At 36.7% G+C, this 25,995-nt stretch overlaps 1 protein-coding gene and 1 non-coding gene across 3 annotated transcripts; both read left to right on the forward strand.

Moving 5' to 3' along the window:
* The first annotated feature begins 7 nt into the window (after positions 1 to 7).
* On the forward strand, positions 8 to 3,530 carry LOC112732392 (DNA-directed RNA polymerases II, IV and V subunit 12). 2 transcript variants are annotated; one of them, XM_025781105.3, is made up of 5 exons: positions 35 to 411; positions 1,492 to 1,595; positions 2,057 to 2,182; positions 2,322 to 2,414; positions 3,330 to 3,530. In XM_025781105.3, the coding sequence occupies exons 3-5, from the start codon at positions 2,143 to 2,145 to the stop codon at positions 3,350 to 3,352; spliced, it is 156 nt and encodes a 51-aa protein (XP_025636890.1). In that variant the 5' UTR covers positions 35 to 411; positions 1,492 to 1,595; positions 2,057 to 2,142; the 3' UTR covers positions 3,353 to 3,530. The 2 variants fall into 2 exon arrangements, with proteins under 2 accessions (XP_025636889.1, XP_025636890.1); XM_025781104.2 differs by lacking the exon at positions 1,492 to 1,595 and having other exon boundaries at positions 8 to 411.
* A 14,232-nt stretch (positions 3,531 to 17,762) lies between these two features.
* On the forward strand, positions 17,763 to 17,870 carry LOC112739834 (small nucleolar RNA R71). Its single transcript, XR_003170770.1, has one exon. It is a non-coding gene; the product is annotated as a small nucleolar RNA R71 (small nucleolar RNA).
* Positions 17,871 to 25,995: the final 8,125 nt, after the last annotated feature.

Raw genomic sequence — 25,995 nt, forward strand, 5'->3', positions numbered from 1 at the left:
GAATTATAATTTAAAAAAAAAAAGAAAATGAATCATGTAAATACTAAATAGTACTTGCAGCCCTAACCCACAAAAAACCCTAACCCACTACGGCACTACCCCTCTCTCTCTGTCTCTCAGCCAGCAGCCCCTCTCTCTCTCTCTCAGCCAGCAGCAACAGCAGCCACCGCCGTCGCCGAACTGTTCACGTCAGCCAGAGGGTGCCTCGCCGACGGCAGTGACAGATAGAAGGTCAGCTCGAAGCTCTTGGCCGTCCATCCTCTTCTCCTCCCCGTCGTCGCCTTTGGACTTGCAGATCGAAGCTCGTGGCCGTCTTCTCTACATCGTCTTCGTCTTCGTCTTCGTCGTCGTGGACTTGCAGATCGAAGCGCGGTCGGTTGGATTTCTGTTTGGTTCCTCTCTCGTCGTTAGGTCTGCTTCATTCTTTTGTTAATTTCTATGATTTTGAGTTTCTGTTTTTTAATGATTCGAATCTATGTTTGTTTCAATTTATGGTTGCGTATTTTGTTAATTTTACTGAGTTACTGAAATCTGAAATATGATTTTTGAGTTGTTTTTTTTTTTTTTTTGGTGTTCTGAGTTGGGGGTGAGTTGCTGTTTTTCTCTATTTGTTGTGTTCTTACTTCTGAGTTAGAGTTGGTGGTGGTAGGATTAACTTTGTCATGGTGTTTAGATTGATCTGCATATGAGGACATATTTACAGCTTCTTTATACAAATTTGTCAGACCCAGCAGAAAAGTTTCAAAAGACATGCACAGAAGCAGAATAAAATCCTCACCCTCATGCCTTCTACGCATACCATAGACCATACCCCTAATAATAATATTATTGAAAAGAATATTATGGACCCTTCATTACTTGCATTTGCATATATTTCAGATATTATTGCCTCTTTACTCTTGTCAATGTATGTAGGATCACTTATTATTTTACCCTTTCTATGTTATACTCAAACAGAACCATATTCTAACAAATTTATAATTATAGACATTCTAGTTTGGAGTGAGGATATAGATAAATGAATTTTGTACTTTCATCGTCCTTCTTCCCAGGAGTATGAGAAAGTGTTCAACTTCTCGTAGTTGAGAAAAGATAAAGAGGTTAGCACTTAGCAAGTCGATGAAGCGCTTTCTCCAGCCTTATTTGTTTGTTATGCATTTTAGTGACTTAAAACAAAGAGGAAAACATTTTAAAAGTATAGAAAAAGTGATTTTTCTAAGATTAAACAAGCACCTTGTGGTTACTCATTATGTATGCCTATATATAATTGTGTGGCTGGCATGGATTATTAATTCTACAATGATTTATTTCTTTAATTTCTCCTTTTACCCTAAATTTGGGAAATTAAACGTTGGTTTGGCTTTTCTTTATTTTAATTTTGAAAAGAATAAAAAGAGATCAGATTTTTACTTATTAGATATTGTTAATGTAACAAAAAAGGTCATGCTATACATGTTTCAATATTTTGTGACTAACATACCACCAACGTAGGAAAAACAAGGAAATTGAGCTCCTTTTTTAGTAAAACACGTATACATGGAATGGAACTGCAACAATAGCCATTGGCCAAGATAAGCAACGGCTAGGTCCAACAGGTCCACATTAATTTAAACCTCATATTTTGGGCTTATATAATTGACACTATGATAGTTGATTTAATTTTGTCATGGTGTTTTACTGCTCTCTTGAATTTTGATAAATTTTGATGGATGATAGTTGATGGTGTTCTGTTAAATTTTCTGAAATAATTTTATTGATGATGGATGATGTTTTTTAAATATTTGAAATTATATATTTAATTTTTAATAATTTTATGTAATATTTTATTAAACCGGTTGAACTTCGGTTGGACCTTAGTTGAACTATTGAACTAGTAAACTAGTCACTCTATTGGTTCATTGACCAGTCTGGTTCTTGCAACCTTGATATTTTATTATATATATGATTATAATTTGATTGAATCGAAATCCCACCAATTAGACCGGTAAATCATTGAGCCTGAATCTTTAGATTGATCGGTTTCTTACTAAACGTATCTCTTTGCTCTCTTTTATAGCGTGTTGCTGCCTTGCTGCACCGAAACCTGAAACCTGAAACTTAAAATCTTTGGGTCTCTCGATCACTTAGAAATCTGCGCCATTGATGGATCCTCAAGCTGAGCCAGTTAGCTACATCTGCGGAGGTTTCTGTTTCTCCTCTCATCTCTCATATTTGTTTCTTTGATAATTCTTTTGCCTATGAGTGGTTTTGCATTCTAGGGTTCTGAAAGACGATTTGTTCTTTTGAACTTCTCTTTTTTCATTTGTTTCTTCGTTGTGCAGATTGTGGTATGGAGAATACGCTGAAACCAGGTGATGTTATACAGTGCAGAGAGTGCGGTTACCGTATCCTTTACAAGAAGCGCACTCGTCGTAGTAAGCCCTCTCTTCTACAATTTGAATTTCATAATCCTTGTTTTTTCAATTTTCCTTTCCTGTTTTCTCATTATTTTAGTTTATGTAATGTGTTGTTCATAGACGACTAATTTTTCAATGCATGAAAATGTGCACTTTGTTTGGATGGTTTATTTTGAATAATGGAGGTAATCGTAACCCTAATTTTGGTGCTGGTAAAATTGGGAACCCCTTACCTGAATGCGTTCCATTCGGAAATATATCCTTACAGTTAAACTCTCTTAGGTTTTAAAATGCAGTTACATGTTTAGGCTCCAAACTAGTCAACAGAATTGACCTTTGATTTTTGACATAGGGTTTGACTCGCTGCCTCCTTAGAAGTTAGTACAATAACAAGTACTCGTATTTAGAAGTAGTAACATGGCTTATTTTTGTGTTTATTTGGAGATTCAAGTTTTCATCCGAGCATTTGGTAATCTTGCTTGATTTCTAACAATTATAGACGGTTTGAATTTGCTGCTCTTTTTAAAGAAAACTATGAAGGAGGGTCTAGGAGTTTAATTAACCCAATCATGTCAACAATTATTTGTTCCTCTGATTTTGGATAGTTGCTCATTTGATAAGTTATATCTATAGGAGAGTTTGGTGGAAGCACTGCACCCTAAACAACTTAACCGTTGTTCTAAGGCTCCTTTTTCAAATATAACCCAATAAGAACAACAAAACCCAATGTGAAATGAAATAGATCAATAAAAAACATCATATGTTAATGTTGAATGCTGACCATCTTCGTTGTGTCTAGGAAAAATGGAAAATTATTAATGGCAGGGATTCTTTTGAGAATGACATGTTTGCATTTGATGCACTACTTTAAGACATACATGCAATTTATCTACACTTTTCATTTACATCTTTCTTTCTTTGGTTTTTATGCAGTTGTCCAGTATGAGGCACGTTGATGAAAACTGCTGTGGTGTTGTCAAGTATTTTCCAATGCAACCGTTATACACTTGTAATGAAATTGTGTTGTGAATGTGCTGTTTTGTTTTAGTGAAGTCTTATGAAACTGAAATTTAACCATCAATGATCCTTCATACTCTTAAAACTATTAAAATGATTCGTACTTTTTAAAACAAATGGATCACCTATTACTATATGCCTATATGGCATGTTAAGAAAAAGTACAAAAAAAATAGGATAAAAATCAACCGAACTCGCATTTTTAAAGACTAAACATATATATATATATATATATATATATATATATATATATATATATATATATATATAAATATATATATAAACTATGTTTCCTCTTTAATCTTTACTCTATCATTGTTTCAATCCCCCACCCCTTCTCTTCTATTTCCTTTTGGTCACCTTTTTTAACTTTTTGAGCTACTTGATAATCTCGACCCACAAGTAAAAAAAGGTTTAATTATTGTTAGTTTTTATAGTTTTGTCAAATTTTTAATTATGTCTCTATTTTTTTTTCCTTTTAATTGAGTATGTAAACTAGTTTTTTTTTCAAATAAGTTTCTTTTAACAACAAACGTTACAAAAAAGTTAAAATAAATTTACCATTATACCCATTGTTTTGTTTGCGTCGATTATTTGAAGCATTATACCCATTGTTTTGTTTGCGTCGATTATTTGAAGCTATCACCGCTAATTGAACACATCACTACCATAGTGACTTCATTATCATACGCAATCCCTCCCTCTGTCGATCCTTTCCCTTTCGTTCATCGTTTGATTCATTGCCATTCTTAGTCGTCGACGTCGACAAACACCCATTCCCTTCTCTCGATCCCTTCCATTTTTTTCATCGCCAGCATCACTGCCTCTCAATGCTGACATTGATACCTATAAACTCCCAAGCGATGAACCTCGTTGGAATGTTCTCTTTCGCCCTCAGCTTCTCTAACTCATTCTTCTAGATCGCGAATAGAGAGTTTTTTCCTTCTCTATTTACAAGTGACTTATAATATTTATTGGTTGGGTTTAGTTTTTTTTTTCCCTTTCAACATTAAGGAAATTGCCATCTCAATATAATAGAGGAGTCGTAAGAGGTTTAGGGTTCTGGAATTATTGAAACTGAAAAACCTTCTTAAGCTCATAAAATTAATTAACTAGGAAAAAAGGAGAAAGAATGTTCTCGAAGCTCTCTCTACTACAAATTTGTGCTTGTCCTAAATTCAACTTGCCTTCCCTTCCATCCCTCCTGTTATGGTCGCTAAAGTCGGGCTTGTGAGATGAAAGGAGAGGTCGAAGAGGGAGAGGCGGGAATAGAGGAGGGGACGGAGAGGAAGAGAAGTGACAGGGTTAAATTTTTCCTTATGAAAATAGTAGGGTAGAGACAATCAGGGATTCAGAAAAAAGTTAGGGTATCTTCAATTTGGGAACGGAATATTCCGTTAAACCAAACATTTTTGTTATGGTAGAGACCTAATTGAAAAAAAATATTGGTTCAGGACCCAATTGAAAGGACCTAATTAAAAATTTGGCAAAATTATAGAGACCAACAGAGTAAGTAAACAAAAAAAAAGAGCATATTGTATTATTGTGAGGACAAATTAAGATATAAAATGAAAAAAGAAAAAAGAAATTCAAGCATATACAAGATGTCTCATGGTAATAGGAGATGCATATCTTGAAGGTCCATCAAAAAGTCTATCAAAAAGTCTTGTCTGTTGGAACAAACAATAGAAATTGGGAGACATGAAAGCTCAGCATTCAGCTTACCAATTCTACAACAAGCAGTTTTTATTTCTATAAATCCTAAAAATGGCAGATATAAACTCTCTTAAAAATGAAACATAGAGATCAAATCTAAATATTTTTAAAATTTGTGGAACATTATTTTTCTTTAATGGGGACTAAAATCAAAATTCACAAATTCATACAGGATAACAACTTGTAGGGTTTTACATTTTTTTTTTCACCAAAATTCATTCAAGACTGATTCAGTATCTTTTTTTAATGAGTTAGAAATTGAAGTGTCTTTTAAGAAGAAAGTTTAAGACGATATATATTGAAGTGTCTTTTAAGAAGAAAGTTTAAGACGATATATATATATATATATATATCGTAGGTTTTGTTGACTTACATAATTGAATAATTTCTTATGCACGATAAATTTAATCTATCGAGCAATTAAATTCTGACATCTTACTATATAAATCAATCTAAGAAAATTTACAAAATTTAGAATTGATTTGATATGCCGTAGAGTTTAAATGAATACTCATTAAATCTGCGGAAATGATTAGGAGCCGATAAATGCCAATTGTGATTAGTATTGTTTTGTGTTGTTTAATTCTCTTATTTTGTTACTAATTTATTTTCTTAAACGGAAAAGATTGAAATTATATAAAACAAGTTTTGTAGGTATTTTTCTAGTGTCCTAATCCTAACTCTCGATATATATGCTAATTATATTATAAAAGATATATATGAAATATGAGGTTTTTTTATCATTATGATTTATAAGTATGCATGTGATAACAATACCATAAGAAATTGAGCTCTGAACTCTTGTCCACAACTCTTTTCATAATATCTACCTAGAGAATACACATAAAGAAAAGAGAGTATGTGTGAGCGTAGTGGTGGGGATACATAGGTTGGGATAGAGTTATGCAACCTTTTTACGTAAGATCCGCAGATTTAAAATCGGGAAGAATACCAACATTTGGAGAGTTTGTGGATAATTTACTAGAAGATGTCTCAAAGAAAGAATTATTTAATCTGTTTAAGTGGACAGAGCAGATAAACGACATATATCTGTCTCGCAAAGAGAGGTATGGGAAGATTCATTTGTTTGCTTTCATACGGTATACTACGAAAGGAGGTGTATTGAAAGCAATAAATGAAATGAACCGAATGCGGCTATGGACTAAAGAGATTTATGTGGGAAAGGCTAAGTATAGGAGGAATGTCAATGTCAAGGCAAAGCAGGATAAGAAAGATGTAGATAATAATAGTTCTTTTGCGGAAGGACTCTTTGATCGTGGGAAAAATTATGTACCCAGGGAGGATTGCTTGAAAAGCGTGCAAATAAAAAGAATCTCTATTGTTGAACACGACTACACCAAGGATGTTGAATCAGGTAATGAACCGATGAAGCTGCATTAGGACATGGCAGCAGAGATGATGACACATGATTCATGGAAGGAGGATCAAGATGAGGGCAGAATGGACTTTGCCGTTGCGAATTTGGATGAATGGCAGCACGGGTTTTTGAAACAGAAAACGGATAATCCTATAATTCAAATGGCAGTTATGGTTTGTACAGATTCTATTGGATCTCATTCAGGTAGCAATGAAGGAGTATTTGAGAAAATGGTTACCTGGGATTATGGAGGGCTAAGGGAGGGAGAGGCTGATTTGTTGAATTTAAAATCTAATGTGGGCTGGTTGCCAGATAAGTGGCCCAATAGATTTATTCAGCATAACAAAGAGAAGCCATGGGATGTGGGCCAATACCAAACAAGCCCACTTGATGGAGCTGAGATTGGGCCTTTGGTGGGCTGGGTAAGCTTACCCAGACAACACCAAGAGGAGCTTGACATGGGTAGGGGAGGATCATCGATTTTTGATGGAGAGGGGCATGGTTCCGGACGCAATGATAGTGTTGTTGCAGTGACATTTGACAACGAGTACTTAGTCCTATGTCTCCATAAGGCTGTGTTAGTGGCTATCACTGGGCATCTGACGGAGATATTGGAATCAATTAATGGTGGTAGAACATGATGTCTTTGTTATTTATGTGTATTTTGATTTTTATTAGCTATAAATGGTGATGTTTAAAGTTGTTTGTAAACTTTCAATGATTAATTTATTATGTTAAATATTAAAAAATTAAATTTTATTATGTTAAAAATGATTGAATTTAAATATTTAAAAGTATATATTTAATTTTCAATATTTTTAGTTTATATTTAATTAAACTGGTTAGAGCCGGCCGGTTAGACCTTGGTTGAATCTCTGAACTATTAAACCAGTTATTTCACCGGTTCGGTACTCGCAACCTTGATAAGCACACATTAATAAAACAGAGCCAACTGAAGATAGTTAAAATGGGGTTAGGGTTCAAAAAGGGCTTAGGATTTTTTTTATTTAAAATGAAGTAAAAACGAGGATGGAATAGGGAGAGGGATGATGGCAAACTACATGGAGGAGGAAGGAGAGATACAACTCCCGCGACAGAAGATGCAGCAGTGGTAGCGACACCATTGGCGACGAAGACAGAGGGAGAAGCTCTACCTCAGGTAACAAAACAGGATCAAGGCGAGTGCATGAAGTGTAAACCTCGCTAAATTAGCAAACAATTAGTCGATAAATTAAATTTTAAAAAAGAAAATTAAAACTATGATATTATATTAAAATATAATAGAGCTCTTTAAAATGAGAATTTTGACACTAATTTCAAAGAATTTAGCCTAAGATTGGGCCGAACGAACCAAACCGATTGAACCGAGCCCGTGGGCCCAACCAAATCACTTAACATATGAGCTAAGGCTCATATCCTCCCCTTTCAGCATGTAAAACACGTTGAGGATGCCAAGAAGGGGGAAGAACTTGTGGTAAGCTCCAAAACCCTCATTATGATTTAAATCCACCATAACTTCTTGCTCTGAGCTCCAATCGCCGTACCGTTTGCGGCCACGCGTCCACCGCGTCGAGCTCTATGATTCTATCAGATCAATTTTATAGTTATCCTTCAATGTCACCCAGCCTCTCTATTCCTCAATTTTTGAAATTAAAGAGAATCCAAGTTGAGAAATTATTGATTTTGGTTCTCTAGGTTCAATCTAGCTTGTGGAGCTTGTTGGACTTGGCTCTCTTGGTCCGTGGATACGGTAAGAATTATTAACCCTAGTTAATTCATTGAGTTAGTGTATGATTATTGAATTTTATATACGGGTATTTGAAATTAGGTGTGTATACATATATTGGAGTTTGATTTTGGGCATTGAAAGGCTTGGTAAAGGATTAGTGTTGATGCTTTGGTGATTTTGGACCTTGGAGTTGTGTTTGGCTTAGTGGGTTGCCTTGGACAAATGTGAAAATCGGCCAAGGTATGGTTTAGGTTTCGCGTATTTAATATATAATGTTCTGTAAAAACTTAGGCTAGAGAACCATAGGATAAGCTGGAATGATTATGTGTATTGAATGTTTAGCGATAATGATATGATTTGAGCATGTGTGGTGTTCACTTGATTTTGTTGGTATTGGAATGATGAATGATGATGATGATGTTCGAAGAACTTGTGATCATGGCAATATGTATACATAGGTTCGTATGTTGATGTTTGTTGACAAACTTGTGAAGTTTAAGTTGGAGTGAGATGTTATTGAGTTGAGAAATGGTAGGATTGTAAAGATGGGTTGGAATGAGTTTTAAAAAGAAAATGAGGTTTTGAAACTTTTGTGAAATTTGGTTTTTGGCCAAACTTTGGCGACCCATAACCTGGCTTCCAAACCTCCAAATGATTTCAAACTTATTTTATATGAAAATTGGGTCTATGAAGTTTATGCCATTTGAAGAACAGAGGAAAATTAATTTAAAACAGAAAAGTTATGCGCGTCGGAAGTTGGGATTAAAAAGGGTGGAATTCTGCAGCTTTCAGACTTGTGCAAATTTTTGGAAAAACGTACGCCCACGTGTACGCGTGACTCGGCATTTGCGTACGCGTTCAGCTGCTTGCGACGCGACCAACCCTTTTGGGTTGGGATTCTCGCGTACACGAGTGATGACTTTTCATGCCCACGCATATGCGTGGCCGGGGATTTGCGTACGCGACCATTCGCTCACCATGCGACCAACCCTTTCGGGTAGGATTTCTCGCGTAGGCGAGCAGGGGCTTGCGCACGCGAACAAGGGTTTCCGCATGCCTACGCGTACGCGTGGCCCCTGTTTTCTGCAAAACTGGATTTTGTATTTTTAAATCAAATTTCAGACTTCTAAACCTCTATTCTCATTATTTTAGTTATAAAATATAATACTAAGCCTAGTAGTTAGTTGAAGCTAGAAAATTGAGGTAACTTGGGGATGAAGAAAAGGGGTAAACCTGATGAATTATAAGAGGATGATGTGAAGGCTGAAAGAAGTTATGATGCCATGGCTATGATGAATGATTATGTAATGAATATGAATGGTTATGAATATTATGTGGCTTATGAAATTAATGTTATCTGAGATACGAGTTTTCCTGGGTACAGAATTGTGGCTTTCCACCACGTGTTCTAGGTTGAGACTCGATACTTTGTTGACCCTACATCGTAAGGGTGACCGGGCACGTATAAATTCCCGGGAATGGATATCCCCCATTGAGTAAGTTATATATGAATGAATGAATGTATGAATTATGAATGAAATGAGAAAAAGCTATGCATAGACTCATGGGGATGCGCAACGAAGGACAGTCTAAGGGTTTTGAACTTGTCGGGTTGGCTTGATAATCGACAGATGAGCCTCATCAGCCATAGGACAGACATACATCATGTGCATTCTGTTTGTTTTGTCTGCTATGCATTACTTGAGATTGTCTAACTGAACATATATTATGCTAATTGTATACTTGTTACTTGCACTACCTGCCTTCTACTTATGCTTGAACTTGTCTGTTTGTATGTCTTTGCTAAATCATTGGTGATGGAGGAGCGGAGGAAAGGTGGACAGGTATAGTGTTAAAGTTAGGTTTAAGTTGAGTTTGGAATTCCTTAGAACACCTACCCATTTCTAGTTTCTGTATAGTAACTTAAGTCTTATAATTTGAGTGTCGGCGTTCTAGGATTGCCTCTGGCATTCCCAGGACCTTATATATTATGTGCGTGACACCTTTACCATGCTGAGAACCTTCAGTTCTCACCCCATACTGTGTTGTTATTTTCAGATGCAGGTCAAGAGGCTCCTCGTTAGGCGTCTGGACTTCTGAAGCGGAGTGGTTACTGGGTTGTTTTGTTATTCAGTTTATGTATATATGTACTTAGCTTTCTCTCCAAGAAACTTGTTTATTTTATCCCTCTTAGAGGTTTAAGGAGAGTTAAGGTTTTATCTCTGTATTTTGGGTATTTTGGGATACGTATATATGTATGTAAATATTCTTCGGCAAGCCTTGGCTTCACAGGATGAGTTAGGAGCTAGTTATTCTGTATCCTTGACTCTTTATTCTCTCTTTCTGTTTAGTTACACCTATGATCTTTAACTTGCTTAGCACGCAAGTAATCTCGTTTCCTGAGCGTTGCGCTTTTTATTTTGCGATTTTGTTTTACCCGTTTTTCAAGGCTCCTTGTATATTACTCTTTTTCAGATACTATTATGTATATATTATATTTTAGATATCGTAATACCACACCACCCTTGGTTTACGGCTTAAGCGTAAAGCTTTGTTTGGTAGGGTGTTACATGAAGTCTTTGAAGAAGAATGCATGTGGTTGGCACTAGCTGAGTGTGGCCGGAGGTAGAGAGAGAAGAGAGAAAGAGAGATGAGAAGGTTAAGGAGAGAGAGTGTGTATGTTTTGAAAATGAGGGAGAAAGGTTCGTATTCTGAATTTAAGGTAGTTTATCATCGGATTTACCGGAGGATAAATTTGACGGTAACGTATTGCGGGTCACCAAAATATAGCATTCCACTAATTGGGTTTACCAGCAGATTTTTCTGCTGGTAAATCCCACGCTAAATTTTGCACCTATTTTTTCGTTTTTCCCTCAATTTTTATCGGTGAATTTATTGTCGGAAAAGAAAATCTGCCTGTAATGATTTGACCTGACAAATTTGAACCTAAACTGTCAGTATATCTGCCGGTAAAGCCGATGCTAATGTGACACTAAATTCGATGCAGTATTAAGCATTTTTCTTGTAGTGATAACTAAAATTCCCTATTACAGGAGAGTGTTAAGTTGCATCATTGGTAAAATTTTCTATGCAAAGAGATTGATTTGTCTCGATTGTTACGCATACCGCTTAACGGCTACCTGTGCCACTTGACATTCCACCTCAATATGACATTAGTCGATGACAAACAAATTTTATTGGAGACTGCTGTAACAAATTATTAACAAAGTTAAACATCATGACTGATATGTGTATAAAAGTTGTTGGAGACTAAATTGTTTGTTCAAATAATTCTCAATGACTGACTTAGGGTATTACTTAACAATTATATATATCTCAAGTTCTAAAAACAACAATATTTTTAAAAGAGTAAAGTACCTTTTTGTCCCAACGTTTGGGGTAAGTCCTAAAGTTGTCCCTAATGTTTAAATCATCGTATTTAAGTCTCTAACATTTCACAATTGACTCAATATTATCCTGCCATTAGAGATCTGTTAACAGAATTTACGGCGAGACAAACTTGAGACGATTTTGAAACGTTAAGGACTTAAATAGAACAAAAATGTTGGGGATAAATATAACACCCTAACTTTTAGCACCTCATGATCGCAGTAAAAGTCTGAGCGCTACTTACCTTTATTCCTTTAATTATATACTATGTTTATTTAATATTGAGCCTTCGCAAGTACGAACTGAAAGTTTAATTAAGAAACGGAAAAGTTTTATGTTTAATCACTTAATCACTGGTGCGCGAAATTGTGATCATTCCTTCCTTGGTAATGGCGCTAAAAACTCAATACGCACGTTTATGTTCTTAATTCTGTTTCACAACTTCATACAACTAACCAGCAAGTGCACTGGGTCGTCCAAGTAATACTTTGCGTGAGTAAGGGTCGAATCCCACGGAGATTGTCGGTATGAAGCAAGCTATGGTCATCTTGTAAATCTCAGTCAGGCGAATATTAAATGGTTATGGAGTTTTCGAATAATAATAGTAATTAAACAGAAAATAAAGATAGAGATACTTATGTAATTCATTGGTGAGAATTTCAGATAAGCGTATAGAGATGCTTTCATTCCTATGAACCTCTGCTCTCCTGCTGTCTTCATCCAATCAATCCTACTCCTTTCTATGGCAAGCTTTATGTAGGGCATCACCGTTGTCAATGGCTACATCCCATCCTCTCTGTGAAAAAGGTCCAAATGCTCTGTCACGGCACGACTAATCATCTGTCGGTTCTCGATCATGCTGGAATAGGATTCACCATCCTTTTGCGTCTGTCACTACGCCCAGCACTCGCGAGTTTGAAGCTCGTCACAGCCATCCCTTCCCAGATCCTACTTGGAATACCACAGACAAGGTTTAGACTTTCCAGATCTCAAGAATGGCCATCCATGGGTTCTAACTTATACCACGAAGATTCTAATATCTCGGACTCGGTCCCCTGTATTAGATATCTAAGAGATACTCATTCTAGCTTGTTGCATGTAGAACGGAAGTGTTTGTCAGGCACGCGTTCATAAGTGAGAATGATGATGAGCGTCACATAATCATCACATTCATCATGTTCTTGGGTGCGAATGGATATCTTAGAAGCGGAATAAGTTTGAATTGAATAGAAAAATAGTAGTACTTTGTATTAATTCATGAGGAACAGCAGAGCTCCACACCTTAATCTATGGAGTGTAGAAACTCTACCGTTGAAAATACATAAGTGAAAATAGGGTAAGCATGGTCGAGTGGCCAGCCTCCCATGGAGGTCTAGAGATCTCAAAATGATCAAAAGATAAAACTAAAGATATAAATACAATAGTAAAAAGTCCTATTTATACTTAGACTAGCTACTAGGGTTTACATAAGTAAGTAATTGATGCAGAAATCTATTTCTGGGGCCCACTTGGTGTGTGCTTGGGCTGAGCTTGAAGTTTACACATGGAGAGGTCATTCTTGGAGTTGAACGCCAGTTTGTAACGTGTTTCTGGCGTTTAACTCCACTTTGCAACTTGTTTCTGGCGTTTAACTCTAGAATGCAGCATAGAACTGGTGTTCAACGCCAGTTTGCGTCATCTAAACTCGGGCAAAGTATGGACTATTATATATTGCTGGAAAGATCTGGATGTCTACTTTCCAACGCAATTAAGAGTGCGCCATTTGGAGTTCTTTAGCTCTAGAAAATCTACTTTGAGTGCAGGGAGGTCAGAATCCAACAGCATCAGCAGTCCTTCTTCAACCTCTGAATCTGATTTTTGCTCAGGTTTCTCAATTTCAGCCAAAAATTACCTGAAATCACAGAAAAACACACAAACTCATAGTAAAGTCCAGAAATGTGAATTTTTATTAAAAACTAATAAAAATATACTAAAAACTAACTAAATCATACTAAAAACTATGTAAAAACAATGCCAAAAAGCGTATAAATTATCCGCTCATCACAACACCAAACTTAAATTGTTGCTTGTCCCCAAGCAACTGAAAATCAAATAGGATAAAAAGAAGAGAATATACTATTAATTCCAAAATATCAATGAAACTTAGCTCCAATCAGATGAGCGGGACTTGTAGCTTTTTGCCTCTTGAATAGTTTTGGCATCTCGCTTTTTCCATTGAAGTTCAGAATGATTGACATCTATAGGAACTTAGAATTTAGATAGTGTTATTGATTCTCCTAGTTCAGTATGTTGATTCTTGAACACAGCTACTTTATGAGTCTTGGCCGTGGCCCTAAGCACTTTGTTTTCCAGTATTACCACCGGATACATAAATGCCACAGACATATAACTGGGTGAACCTTTTCAGATTGTGACTCAGCTTTGCTAGAGTCCCCAATTAGAGGTGTCCAGGATTCTTAAGCACACTCTGTTTTTGCTTTGGATCTTGACTTTAACCGCTCAGTCTCAAGTTTTTACTTGACACCTTCACGCCACAAGCACATGGTTAGGGACAGCTTGGTTTAGCCGCTTAGGCCAGGATTTTATTCCTTTAGGCCCTCCTATCCACTGATGCTCAAAGCCTTGGATCCTTTTTATTACCCTTGCCTTTTGGTTTTAAGGGCTATTGGCTTTTTTCTCTTGCCTTTTGGTTTTAAGAGCTTCTGGCTTTTTCTGCTTGCTTTTTTTTTCTTTCTCTTTTTTTTCACTATATTATTTTATTTTTTTTCGCAAGCTTTTGTATTTACTACTTTTTCTTGCTTCAAGAATCATTTTTATGATTTTTCAGATTATCAAATAACATGTCTCCTTTTTTCTTATTCTTCAAGAGCCAATATATTTAACATTTATAAACCACAATATCAAAAGACATATGCACTGTTCAAGCATTCATTCAGAAAACAAAAAGTATTATCACCACATCAAAATAATTAAACTAGTTTCAAGGATGAATTCGAAACCATGTACTTCTGGTTCTTTTGTAATTAAAACATTTTTCATTTAAGAGAGGTGATGGATTCATATTCACTACTTTAAGGCATAGACACTTAAATACTAATGATCATGTAATAAGACACAAATATAAATAAACATAAAGCTCAAAAATCGAAAAACAGGAAAATAAATAAACAAGGAGATTAAGGAATGAGTCCACCTTAGTGAGGGTGGCGTCTTCCTCTTCTTGAAGAATCAATGGTGCTCTTGAGCTCCTCTATGTCTCTTCCTTGTCTTTCTTGCTCCTCCCTCATAGCTCTTTGATCTTCTCTAATTTCATGGAGGATGATGGAGTGCTCTTGGTGCTCCACCCTTAATTGTCCCATGTTGGAACTTAATTCTCCTAGGAAGATGTTGATTTGCTCCCAATAATTCTGTGGAGGGAAGTGCATCCCTTGAGGCATTTCAGGGATTTCATGGTGAGGAATCTCCTCATGCTCTTGTTGAGGTCCATGAGTGGGCTCTCTTGATGTGCAGTCAAATGCTCTATTACTGAGCTATGGACCCTTGAGATGAATCTTTCAATCTCCCATGACTCAGAGGTGGAAGCAATTGCCTTCCCTTTCCTCTTTCTAGAGGTTTCTCTGGCCTTAGGTGCCATAAATTGTTATGGAAAAATAAAAATCTATGCTTTTAATACACCAAACTTAAAATGTTTGCTCGTCCCCGAGCAAAAGAAGAAAGAAAAATTGTAGAAGAAGAAGAAAATGGAGGAGATGGAGAGGTGTGAGTGGTTCGTCCAAGGGGGGTTGTAGGTGTTTATGATGTGTGAAAAGGAAGGAGTGATGGTTTGAATTTGAGTGGGTGGGTGTAGGTGGGTTGTATGATGGTTTTAGAGGAGTAATGGAGATGATTGGTGAAGGGTATTTGGGGAAGAGAGTTATGAAAAGGTGTGAAGAGGAGAGAAGAAGATGTGGGGATCCTGTGGGGTCCACAGATCCTGTGGAAATCCTGTGGGGTCCACAGATCTAATGGAGCCAAGGACTTAACATCCCTGCTCCAATTAGGCGTGTAAACGCCTTCTGTAGGCAATCCTGGCATTTAACGCCAGACTGCAGCATGTTTCTGGCGTTGAACGCCAGTGTGGTGCATATTTCTAGCGTTAAACGCCAGTCTGATGCTTGTTTCTGGCGTTTAACGCCAGCTTTCCTCTGGGTGCAATCCTGGCGTTTAAACGCCAGACTGCTGCTTCTTTCTGGCGTTTAACGCCAGTTTCATGCTCTGTTCTGGCGTTAAACACCAGCCAGATGCTCCTTACTGGCGTTTAAACGCCAGTAAGCCCTTCCTCCAGGGTGTGCTATTTTCAATGCTGTTTTTCATTTTGTTTTTGATTTTTTAGTAGTTTTTGTGACTCCACATGATCATCAACCTAATAAAACACGAAATAATAATAAAAATAAAATTAAATAACATTGGGTTGCCTCCCAACAAGCGCTTCTTTAATGTCAATAGCTTGACAGTGAGCTCTCATGGAGCTTCACAGATAATCAGAGCAAGGTTGGAACCTCCCAACACCAAACTTAGAGTTTGACTGTGGGGGCTTTGGTTGACTCTGCAGTGAGAGAAGCTTTTCATGCTTCCTCTCCATGGTTACAGAAGGAGATCCTTGAGTTTTAAACACAAGATTGTCCTCATTCAGTTGAAGGATCAGTTCTCCTCTGTCCACATCAATCACAACTCTTGCTGTGGTTAGGAAGGGTCTTCCAAGGATGATGGATTCATCCTCATCCTTCCCAGTATCCAGGATTATGAAATCAGCAGGGATGTAAAGGCTTTTAACCTTTACTAATACGTCCTCTACTTGTCCATAAGCCTGTTTTCGTGAGTCTTCTGCCATCTCTAGTGAGATTCTGGCAGCTTGCACCTCAAAGATTCTTAGTTTCTCCATTACAGAGAGTGGCATGAGGTTTATCCCTGATCCAAGGTCACATAGAGCCTTCTCAAAGGTCAAGGTGCCTATGGTACAAGGTATTAAGAACTTTCCAGGATCCTGTTTCTTCTGAGGCAATTTCAATTGATCCAGATCACTCAGTTCAGTGATGAGCAAGGGAGGTTCAGCTTCCCAAGTCTCATTACCAAATAATTTGGCATTCAGCTTCATGATTGCACCAAGGTACTTGGCAACTTGCTCTTCAGTAACATCCTCATTCTCTTCAGAAGAAGATTACTCATCAGAGCTCATGAAGGGCATAAGGAGGTTTAATAAAATCTCTATGGTCTCTAGATGAGCCTCAGATTCCTTTGGTTCCTCAAAGGGGAACTCCTTATTGATCACTGAACGTCCCAGGAAGTCTTCCTCACTGGGATTCACGTCCTCTTCCTCCCTTGTAGGTTCGGCCATGATGGTTAAATCAATGGCCTTGCACTCTCTTTTTGGATTCTCTTCTGTATTGCTTGGGAGAGTACTAGGAGGAGTTTCAGTGACTCTTTTACTCAGTTGGCCCACTTGTGCCTCCAAATTTCTAATGGAGGACCTTGTTTCATTCATGAAACTTAAAGTGGCCTTAGATAGATCAGAGACTATATTTGCTAAGTTAGATGGATTTTGCTCAGATTTCTCTGTCTGTTGCTGAGTGGATGATGGAAAAGGCTTGCTATTGCTAAACCTGTTTCTTCCACCATTGTTAAAGCCTTGTTGAGGCTTTTGTTGATCCTTCTATGAGAAATTTGGATGATTTCTCCATGAGGGATTATAGGTGTTTCCATAGGGTTCCCCCATGAAATTCACCTCTGCCATTGCAGGGTTCTCAGGATCATAAGCTTCTTCTTCAGAAGATGCCTCTTTAGTACTGTTGGATGATTCCTTCAATCCATTCAGACTCTGAGAGATCATATTGACTTGCTGAGTCAATATTTTGTTCTGAGCTAATATGGCATTCAGAGTATCAATTTCACGAACTCCTTTCCTCATAGGCGTCCCATTATTCACAGGATTCTTTTCAGAAGTGTACATGAACTGGTTATTTGCAACCATGTCAATGAGTTCTTGAGCTTCTGCAGGCGTTTTCTTTAGGTGAATGGATCCACCTGCAGAATGGTCCAGTGACATCTTTGATAGCTCAGACAGACCATCATAGAATATATCCAGGATGGTCCATTCTGAAAGCATATTAGAAGGACACTTTTTGGTTAGTTCCTTATATCTCTCCCAAGCTTCATAGAGGGATTTACCTTCTTTCTGTCTGAAGGTTTGGACATCCACTCTAAGCTTACTAAGCTTTTGAAGAGGAAAGAACTTGGCTAAGAAAGCCTTGACCAGCTTATCCCAAGAGTTCAGGCTATCTTTAGGTTGAAAGTCCAACCATACTCTAGCTCTGTCTCTTACAGCAAACGGGAAAAGTATAAGCCTGTAGACCTCGGGATCAACCCCATTGGTCTTAACAGTATCACAGATCTGCAAGAATTCAGTTAAGAACTAAAAAGGATCTTCAAATGGAAGTCCATGAAACTTGCAATTCTGTTGCATCAGAGAAACTAATTGAGGTTTCAGCTCAAAATTGTTTGCTCCAATGGCAGGGATTGAGATGCTTCTTCCATGTAAATTGGAATTTGGTGCAGTAAAGTCACCAAGCATCTTCCTTGCATTGTTGTTATTTTCGGCCATGTTGTCTTCTTTTTCGAAAATTTCTGTCAGATTTTCTCCAGAGAGTTGTGCTTTAGCTTCCCTTAGCTTCCTCTTCAGAGTCCTTTCAGGTTCAGGATCAGCTTCAACAAGAATATTCTTATCCTTGTTCCTGCTCATATGAAAAAGAAGAGAACACAAAAGAAAATATGGAATCCTCTATGTCACCGTATAGAGATTCCTTTATGTGAGTATAAGAAGAGAAGAATGTAAGAAGGAGAAGAGAAAAACTCGAACAAAGAGAGGAAGATGGTGTTCGAATTTTTGGGTGGAAGAGAAGTGTTAGTAGATGAATAAATAGAAGGAGATGAAGGAGAAGACTTCGAAAATAATTGAAAAGAAAAGAAAAATAGTTTTGGTTTTAATTTAAAATTAAAATTGAAATTCGAAAATTTAAAAAAAGAAAAATGAAGTTAAATTAAATTAAAGTTTCAAGCAATTAGTTAATTAAAGAGGAATTTTGAAAAGGGGAAGGGATTTTCGAAAATTAGAAAGAGAGAGTTAGTTAGGTAGTTTTAAAAAAGATATGATTGAAATAGTAAACTTTTAAAATCAAACAAAAAGTCAAGTAGTTAATTGAAAAAGATTTGAAAATCAAATTTGAAAAGATAAGAAGTTAGAAAAGATTTTGAAATTGATTTTAAAAAAGATGTGATTGAAATTTATTTTGAAAAAGATTTGAAAAAGAAATTTAAAAAGATTTGATTTTGAAAAAGATTTTGAACTTAGCAATCAAAAAGATATGATTGAAAATTAAAAAGATATGATTTTAAAAATTAAAGTTGATTACTTGACTAACAAGAAACTAAAAAGATATGATTCTAGAGTTTAAAGATTGAACCTTTCTTACTAGGCAAGTAACAAACTTAAAAATTTTTGAATCAATCACATTAATTGTTAGCATTAAATTTGAAAATATAAAATGAAAATAGGAAAAAGATTTTTGAAAATAAATTTTAAAATTTTCGAAAATTATGAGAGAGAAATGAAAAAGATTTGATTTTTTTGAAAAAGATTTGAAAAAGATAGAATTTTTAAAATGAAAATTTGATTTGACTCATAAGAAACAACTAGATTTTAAAAATTTTTGAAAAAATCAAGTCAAATTTTCAAAAATTATGAGTGAAATAAGGAAAAGATATTTTTTTTATTTTTGAATTTTAATGAGGAAAGAGAAAAACACAAAATTAACACATAACATAAAAATTATGGATCAAAACAAAAGATGCATGCAAAAACACTATGAATGTCAAGATGAACACCAAGAACACTTTGAATGTCAAGATGAACACCAAGAACTTATTTTTGAAAATTTTTAAGAAAAGAAAAATATGCAAGACACCAAACTTAGAGATTTTTCATGTTTAGACACTATGAATGCAAATATGCATATGAAAAACAACAAAAGACACAAAACAAGAAAATATGAAGATCAAACAAGAAGACTGGCCAAGAACAACTTGAAGATCATGAAGAATGCAATGCATGGATTTTCGAAAATAATTTTTAGAAAATTAAAAAGATGCAATTGACACCAAACTTAAAACTTGACTCTAGACTCAAACAAGAAACACATAAATTATTTTTGATTTTATGATTTTGTAAAGTTTTTTTGGTTTTTTTTTTTCGAAAATTATTTTGGGAAAAACGAAAAAAGAAGAAATATTTTTGTATTTTTTTCGAAAATAAGAAATAAAAAGCTTAAAATTAAAATAAAATTACCTAATCTGAGCAACAAGATGAACCGTCAGTTGTCCAAACTTGAACAATCCCCGGCAACAGCGCCAAAAACTTGGTGCGCAAAATCGTGATCATTCCTTCCTTGGTAACGGCGCTAAAAACTCAATACGCATGTTTATGTTCTTAATTCTGTTTCACAACTTCGTACAACTAACCAGCAAGTGCACTGGGTCGTCCAAGTAATACCTTACGTGAGTAAGGATCGAATCCCACAGAGATTGTCGGTATGAAGCAAGCTATGGTCATCTTGTAAATCTCAGTCAGGCGAATATTAAATGGTTATGGAGTTTTCGAATAATAATAGTAATTAAACAGAAAATAAAGATAGAGATACTTATGTAATTCATTGGTGAGAATTTCAGATAAGCGTATAGAGATGCTTTCATTCCTATGAACCTCTGCTCTCCTGCTGTCTTCATCCAATCAATCCTACTCCTTTCCATGGCAAGCTTTATGTAGGGCATCACCGTTGTCAATGGCTACATCCCATCCTCTCTGTGAAAAAGGTCCAAATGCTCTGTCACGGCACGGCTAATCATCTGTCGGTTCTCGATCATGCTGGAATAGGATTCACCATCCTTTTGCGTCTGTCACTTTGCCCAGCACTCGCGAGTTTGAAGCTCGTCACAGCCATCCCTTCCCAGATCCTACTCGGAATACCACAGACAAGGTTTAGACTTTCCGGATCTCAAGAATGGCCATCCATGGGTTCTAACTTATACCACGAAGATTCTAATATCTCGGACTCGGTCCCCTGTATTAGATATCTAAGAGATACTCATTCTAGCTTGTTGCATGTAGAACAGAAGTGTTTGTCAGGCACGCGTTCATAAGTGAGAATGATGATGAGCGTCACATAATCATCACATTCATCATGTTCTTGGGTGTGAATGGATATGTTAGAAGCGGAATAAGCTTGAATTGAATAGAAAAACAGTAGTACTTTGTATTAATTCATGAGGAACAGCAGAGCTCCACACCTTAATCTATAGAGTGTAGAAACTCTACCGTTGAAAATACATAAGTGAAAATAGGGTAAGCATGGCCGAGTGGCCAGCCTCCCATGGAGGTCTAGAGATCTCAAAATGATCAAAAGATAAAACTAAAGATATAAATACAATAGTAAAAAGTCCTATTTATACTTAGACTAGCTACTAGGGTTTACAGAAGTAAGTAATTGATGCAGAAATCTACTTCCGGGGCCCACTTGGTGTGTGCTTGGGATGAGCTTGAAGTTTACACGTGGAGAGGTTATTCTTGGAGTTGAACGCCAGTTTGTAACGTGTTTCTGGCATTTAACTCCACTTTGCGACTTGTTTCTGGCGTTTAACTCCAGAATGCAGCATGGAACTGGTGTTCAACGCCAGTTTGAGTCATCTAAACTCAGGCAAAATATGGACTATTATATATTTCTGGAAAGTCCTGGATGTCTACTTTCCAACGCAATTGAGAGTGTGCCATTTGGAGTTCTGTAGTTCCAGAAAATCCACTTTGAGTACTGGGAGGTCAGAATCCAACAGCATCTGCAGTCCTTCTTCAACCTCTGAATCTGATTTCTGCTCAGGTCCCTCAATTTCAGCCAGAAATTACCTGAAATCACAGAAAAACACATAAACTCATAGTAAAGTCCAGAAATGTGAATTTTTATTAAAAACTAATAAAAATATACTAAAAACTAACTAAATCATACTAAAAACTATGTAAAAACAATGCCAAAAAGCGTATAAATTATCCGCTCATCAATCACAAAGATATATATATATATATATATATACATAGACTTATTTCAAGATTTTCAAATACAATTCCTACCCCTCTAAAAACCAAAATAGTAAATGGCGATGGAAAAATAAAATCTAACAACTCAACTTGTAAACATAATCTTTTATGTTCTTGTAGTTCCGCACTAAACCTTCGCAGCTGAAGCTAAAAGGGGTGGAAATATGGGGTAAGAATTGGGAAATTCTTAGTAGGGTCAGAGTATAGAGTTATATTCATTTTATATATATTTGGTCCGCAGTAACAGTCAACAAATTACTATCCAATTCAACAATTATAGAACACAGAATCCAATCATAAGCACACACAATCATAAAAAACACGCTCACAAACAAATATGCGCAAACAAATATGATACATGTCTAGTACTATACAGGCCATGAGCTCATGTGTCGGTTTGTTGTTCGATTCCCGACACTGGTCCTAAGATAAGCGTTTGGTATTGCCGTCCATATCTTAGCCAACGTCCCTTCCATGAGCGTTACGTATCGCCGTCCTCATCGAAAAACCTTCCTTTCAGTCTCGAGTGAGCATTACGCATCACCGTTCTCACCGATGCCAAGGCATCTTAGCCTAGTTTTACTAGTCTTTTTCCTTTGTTTTTAATAGGTTTTATACACTTTCTTGAGTTACAAGTAAGTCATTTGGGTAGAAATTCATATGTATTTGGATTCAATCAACCATGAGTAAATTGATGCATTTTCATGAGGTTTTATGCTTAATTGCTTATAGATCAAGGATGAGAAGAAGTCTCATGATTTTAGCATAGCTTTGATGCATTTGTTGATTAATGACAGGTGACCAAAAGGCTTGGAGGAAGGTTGAAGAAAGGGGATGTCAGCAATTGAAATGAAGGCAGCAAAACCACCCTGGGAAGAGCTCACATTTGTGCCAACGTTTGCCTCAAACTTGAGGTCAAACGTTGGCTAAAAAATATGCCCAGGAGATGCCAACGTTTGCACCAATGTTTGCCTCAAACTTGAGGTCAAACGTTGGCTTAAGAAGAACCCTGGAGAAGTCAAAGTTTGTGCCAACGTTTGCCTCAAACTTGAGGTCAAACGTTGGTTCAAAAATAAGCCCTGGAGAAGCCAAAGTTTGCGCCAACGTTTGCCTCAAACTTGAGGTCAAACGTTGGTTCAAAAACAAGCCCTGGAGAAGCCAAAGTTTGCGCCAACGTTTGCCTCAAACTTGAGGTCAAATGTTGGCTTAAAAACAAGGACTGGAGGAAGCAATTTTTACGCCAACATTTGCCTCAAACTTGAGGTCAAACGTTGGCACAATTACACACCCAGGAGGACTAACGTTTGCGCCAACGTTTGCCTCAAACTTGAGGTCAAACGTTGGCTGCAAAATGGCCTTGGAGGGAGCACGTTTGAGCTCACGTTTGACCTAAAACGTGAACTCAAACATGAGTGACAGAAAAGCACCGTTCTGCATAATTTTTAACACGCAAACGTTTGAGTTAAAGTTTGCCTCAAACGTTAACTCAAACGTAAATGCTCCAAAGTCCAAATTGCAAACGGATTTGTTCTCAAGTCCAAGAGCAATCAACTGAGGCTATCTTCAATCTAATTCCATCAAGGCCAAGGCCCAAATTCAAGGCTTAATGATCAATAGAAGGAAGTGTATAAATAGAAGTTAGTTTGATTTAGAAAGGACCGGAACTTTTACTTTGAACTTTTTACCTCTGAGGCTATCTTCAATCTAATTCCATCAAGGCCAAGGCCCAAATTCAAGGCTTAATGATCAATAGAAGGAAGTGTATAAATAGAAGTTAGTTTGATTTAGAAAGGACCGGAACTTTTACTTTGAACTTTTTACCTCTGTTAGAATTTTGATTTGTAATTTGGAGAGCTTTTATTCGGATCTTGAAGAATTGGGAGGAAAATTGAATTCTCTTCCCCTCTGGGTTTTCTGTTTTCATTTTCTGCAAAGCTTTACTTGAGTCTTAGGTGTTGAAAATTGAGAAAATTCTGTCTCAATCTCACCTTGAGATCTCTCTCTATTTTTGTTTCACTGCACCATTTGAGAAATTGAATTTTGAATTTACTTTTTCTACTGTTTGATCTTAAATTCTCTTGCAATTGATCTTTGAATTGGATCAAGGAAGGTAGTGAGATCTAGACTTGGTTTTCTAGTCTCTTGACCCCTGAGATCTTAAATTCTCTTTTAGTTATTGAAATTAAGCTACATTTCACTTTCTGTTAGTCTTCTCAAGCAATTATTCTTCTCTTGTTTAGATTTGTTGCAATTTAGTTTTGCTTGTTTAAATTTCTGCAATCCCAATTCCCAATTCCTTTTATAATTCAAGCAATTTACATTTCTTGCACTTTAAGTTTCAGTCATTTACATTTCTTGCAATCTAAGTTTCTGCAATTTATATTACTTGCACTTTAAGATTCAGCTTCTTTACTTTCTTTGCCCTTTAATTTACAAGTCAATTGTCCCTCTCCCTTTACAATTCATGCAATTTAGCTTCTGTCAATTACAAATCACTCAAATCAACTATTGTTTGCTTGACTAAATCAACCACTAAACTAAAATTGCTCAACCTTCAATCCTTGTGGGATCGACCTCACTCACGTGAGTTATTATTACTTGATGCGACCCGGTACACTTGCCGGTGAGTTTTGTATTGGATCGTTTTCCACACATCAAGTTTTTAGCGCCGTTGCCGGGGATTGATTAGGTTGACAATGATTAAGTGAGGTGGTGATCTAGATTAAGCAATTTTTCTGTATTTTTGACTAACACATTAACTGTTTGAATTTTTGCCTAAACTAACCAAAACTTCACTCTAGCAATGGATTGAAGTGTTACTGTTTTTTTGGTTTTGTGTGATTTTCTTTGTTTTAGTTGTATGTTAGGAACAAGGGGAGCTATACCCACTTTTTGTGAACAAGACGAAAGAACCCTCAGGAGATTAAGAAGAGCAGAAAGAGGGAAAGGCATTGTTGGAGAAGAGGATTCAGAAGAAGAATTCTAAGACATGGAGGAACACTCAACAAACCCAACAAATCCACCAGCAGGAGCAGCCAACAACAACAACAATCCACCACAGAGAAGAGTTTTGGCTTCCTATACATTTGCAAATCCTAGACATTATGGGAGTAGCATTCTTATTCCAAATGTTAATGCAAATAACTTTGAACTGAATCCACAACTCATCACATTAGTTCAAAATAACTGCTCCTATGGAGGAGGACCACTTGAAGACCCAAACCAACACTTATCCACCTTTCTGAGAATTTGTGATACTGTAAAAACCAATGGTGTACATCCTGACATTTACAAGCTGCTGCTATTTCCATTTTCCCTCAGAGACAAAGCTACTCAATGGTTGGAATCATTCCCGAGAGATAGCATCTACAATTGGGAAGATCTAGTGAGCAAGTTCCTTGCCAAATTTTACCCACCTCAGAAGATTATTAGATTGAAGATTGAAGTATAAACATTCACACAGATTGATACTGAACCCATCTATGAGGCATGGGATAGATACAAGGCTCTAATCAGGAAGTGCCCTCCTGAAATGTTCAATGAATGGGACATATTGCAGAATTTTTATGAAGGCTTGACATTGAAATCTTAGGAGGCTCTGGATTACTCAGCTGGAGGCTCTTTGCAACTCATGAAAACTGCAGAGGAGGCCCAAAATCTCATTGATATGGTGGCTAACAACCAATATTTCTTTGCTCACCAAAGGCAATGCCAACCATCACAAAGGAAAGGAGTGATGGAGTTGGAAGGAGTGGACTCAATCCTAGCTCAAAACAAAATGATGCAGCAGCAGATTCAGCAACAATTTGAGCAAATGGCCAAGATGATTGATAGCCTCCAAGTTGCAGTAGTAAATACAAGTCAGCCATCAACCACATGGGGGCAAGGTGAAGAAGCTTGTGAAGATCAACAGCAAGAACAAGTGAATTACATGCATAATCAAGGCGCTGGACACAATGAGGTTTATGGTGACACTTATAATCCATCCTAGAAGAACCACCCCAACCTCAAATGGGGAGACAATCACACTCAGATTCAACAACCATGGCAAAGGAATTCAAACTAAAACAGTTCGAAAAACACAAACTACAACAACCAGCAGAATAACAACCAAAATACATACAGAAAATCCCAAAACACTTACCCCAACTCTAACCATCATCCATCCAATAATCAAACCACCAACCAAAACACT

This window comes from Arachis hypogaea, chromosome 13 (assembly GCF_003086295.3).
Source record: "Arachis hypogaea cultivar Tifrunner chromosome 13, arahy.Tifrunner.gnm2.J5K5, whole genome shotgun sequence".
In the NCBI taxonomy this organism is placed as follows: domain Eukaryota; kingdom Viridiplantae; phylum Streptophyta; class Magnoliopsida; order Fabales; family Fabaceae; genus Arachis; species Arachis hypogaea.